At 43.3% G+C, this 2,556-nt stretch overlaps 1 protein-coding gene across 1 annotated transcript in view; it reads left to right on the top strand.

Annotated features, from left to right (window-relative positions):
• Positions 1-2,121, top strand: part of SLC44A5 (solute carrier family 44 member 5) — a 68,316-nt gene extending 66,195 nt beyond the window's left edge. Inside the window, 1 exon segment of the mRNA XM_018576880.1 lies at positions 1,960-2,121. Coding sequence (XP_018432382.1) covers positions 1,960-2,066 — 107 coding nt within the window. The 3' untranslated portion in view covers positions 2,067-2,121.
• The last annotated feature ends 435 nt before the right edge of the window (positions 2,122-2,556 follow it).

The following is a 2,556-nucleotide window of genomic DNA, read 5'->3' as shown; positions in this document are numbered from 1 at the left end:
GTGTATGGAAATGGGGGAGAAGTTGGTCTGATGGGGTCTGCCAGCATCCCACCCAGCTCTTGGCAACCAGTGATGTCACTCCTTGCGGGATGCTGGCCGAAGCATCCTAGGTTGCTAAGAGCTGGGCAGGGAGATGTGTATGGATCTTGCATACCTCCTCCTGGCTCTGGGACACTCTGGCTAGAAAGGGGGCAGCAAGCACACTGCAAACTTTTTGCAGCAGAGCGTCCATGCCACTCTGCCTGCTGCCCCCACACTTGACCCAAAGAGGCTCAATATAAGGATGACCCTACATAATATCCTCCCTCTTTCAGGTCTCACTGCATGCTTGCAAGTGGCAGAGAGCTGTAAGTGCTGCAACACCAGTGCTATACACCCAAGGCACCTTCTGCTGGAAAATTAAATAAAGAAACATTGGTTGATTAAGACAGTAATAATTTCATATTGATGTGCTGCTGTGTATGCACTACACTAGTGAATCTCAACCTTTTTGAAGTCATGGTCCCCTTTAAAAGCATGTAAAATCTTAACCGTACGCAGTATACATGTAACATTTGTGCTAACTACATGCGCACAGTGTACAGTGCAACAGTATGCTATTGGTTGTTAGAACGCTAAGAGGCTTCCTAACATCCTATGGTTCCTGGATGCACGCAGCTTCAACAGTCCATTTGTGCTGTACACATGTAAACTTTAGCACAAATCATTGTCATGTGTACAGCATAAATATGGGCAATACGCAGGACCGTGGAAGCAGAATATAGTTTACTGATCTATGCAGCTGCCTGGCCAGAAAAAAAGTCACACACTCTAATAATTCATTGGACCGCCTTTAGCTTTGATGACGGCACACATTCGCAGTGGCATTGTTTTAACCAGTTTATACAATGTCACAACATTTACTTCTATCCAGAGTTGATTAAAGGAGAATTATGAGGTGAGCGAATTACACTCATCCCCACAGTTCGAGCCGACGTGCGTCATTGAAACTGTCACATGTCGGCTCTAATGATTGGAAAGCGAGCAAAAACATACCGGCAATCCGCTCACTTCCCGATCATCTCCCTACAGAGAGCAGTGACTATTAGTTACCGCTCCCCATAGGGATTCTGTGAGGCAGAGTCAGCTGTCAAATCAGCCAGCTGGGTAGTCCGTCCCCGCTGTGGCGCTCTCAGCATATTGTAGGCAATAGCCCGCTATATGCTGAATTTTGGGTCATGGGAGGACACAGTATGTCCTTCCGTGACCCTAAGGAGAATTATGGAAAAAAAACATTGCCCCATAGTTCTCTTTTCACCAAGATCTTGTAGTGTTGATGGGAGAGTCGGACCTCTCTATAAAGCCTTCTCAGCACATCTCTAAATGGAGTTGAGGTCTGGACTCTGTGGTGGCCAATCCATGTGTGACAATGTCTCATGCTCCCTGAACCACTCTTTTACAATTGGAGCCCAATGAATCCTGGCATTGTCATCTTGGAATATGCCCAATGTGCCATTGTGGAAGAAAACAGCCATTGATGGAAAACCTGGTCATTCAGTATATTGTAGGCAGCTGACCTCAACATAACGTTGCTGAACGTAGAAGGAACCCCAGATCATAACACTATCCAAAATCCGGGTGGTGACTTTTTTTTGGCCAGGCAGTGTATCATATACCTGCATTCAGATCCATTAAACAAAAAAAAGCTGTACTGATAGGAACGTGTGCATGAGCCCTAAGTAGTCCCAAAAACTTGGATCATTAATAACTTAATAACTTACATTAGCCAATAAAGGGTGTCACGTACTTTCTTCAATCGTCAATAGATAACAATGTACAATACTCTGCTAATGCCAAAAGATACAAATATACTTGATTACTATAACGAATTTTCTTTACATCTCTATCTTTTCTTTTTGTAATGTTTCTATAACTTACCTATCCACGGGTCACTTACTCCATCTCCATTTTTACTCCTAGTGGAAGATTTAGAGAGGAACGATGGCTCTGCTGACAAACCTTTTTATATGAATAAGACTCTAATGAAGATTTTGAACAAACAAAACACACCGGCCAAAACGCAGTGACGACGCCGTGGCCCCACACAATGGACTGCTCGGTCTGTCCTTAATGAGTGTTAGATCTATCGTATGTGCTTATGTTCTACCAAAGCCTTAAAGACACACATCACAATAAATGGTGCTGATGGGGGTGGACACGTTTCCTGCTTTAGAGACGCTCCAGGAAGCTAAAAAACTCCCCCCATTTACTCAGTACGTTGGGCCATTCTATGAGTTACAGCCCTGATTTGCCAAAGGAACTGAGTGTTCTTTTTGAAAAGTGAATTCACACATAGCTTAGGGAAGGTGGTGAAAATTCACTTTAAATACCCAATCTCATGCAGGGGAAAAAAAACATACATGCTTGGGTGATTAAAGTCAGCCATGTTTTCCCACATTCACCAAGTGAAAGTTATCTTGCAAAAGTGAAAATTCAAAGGAAACCACGCTGACTTCCTTTAATCAACTTCATTGCTATATTGAGGAAACATTTACATTTTTCTTGCCATGAAGAAAA

This window comes from Nanorana parkeri, unplaced genomic scaffold (genome assembly GCF_000935625.1).
Source record: "Nanorana parkeri isolate BGI_ZX_2015 unplaced genomic scaffold, ASM93562v1 scaffold79, whole genome shotgun sequence".
NCBI classification, from domain to species: Eukaryota; Metazoa; Chordata; class Amphibia; order Anura; family Dicroglossidae; genus Nanorana; species Nanorana parkeri.
The sequence above is the reverse complement of the archived record's forward strand: the minus strand, read 5'-3'. Positions and strand labels throughout refer to the sequence as shown.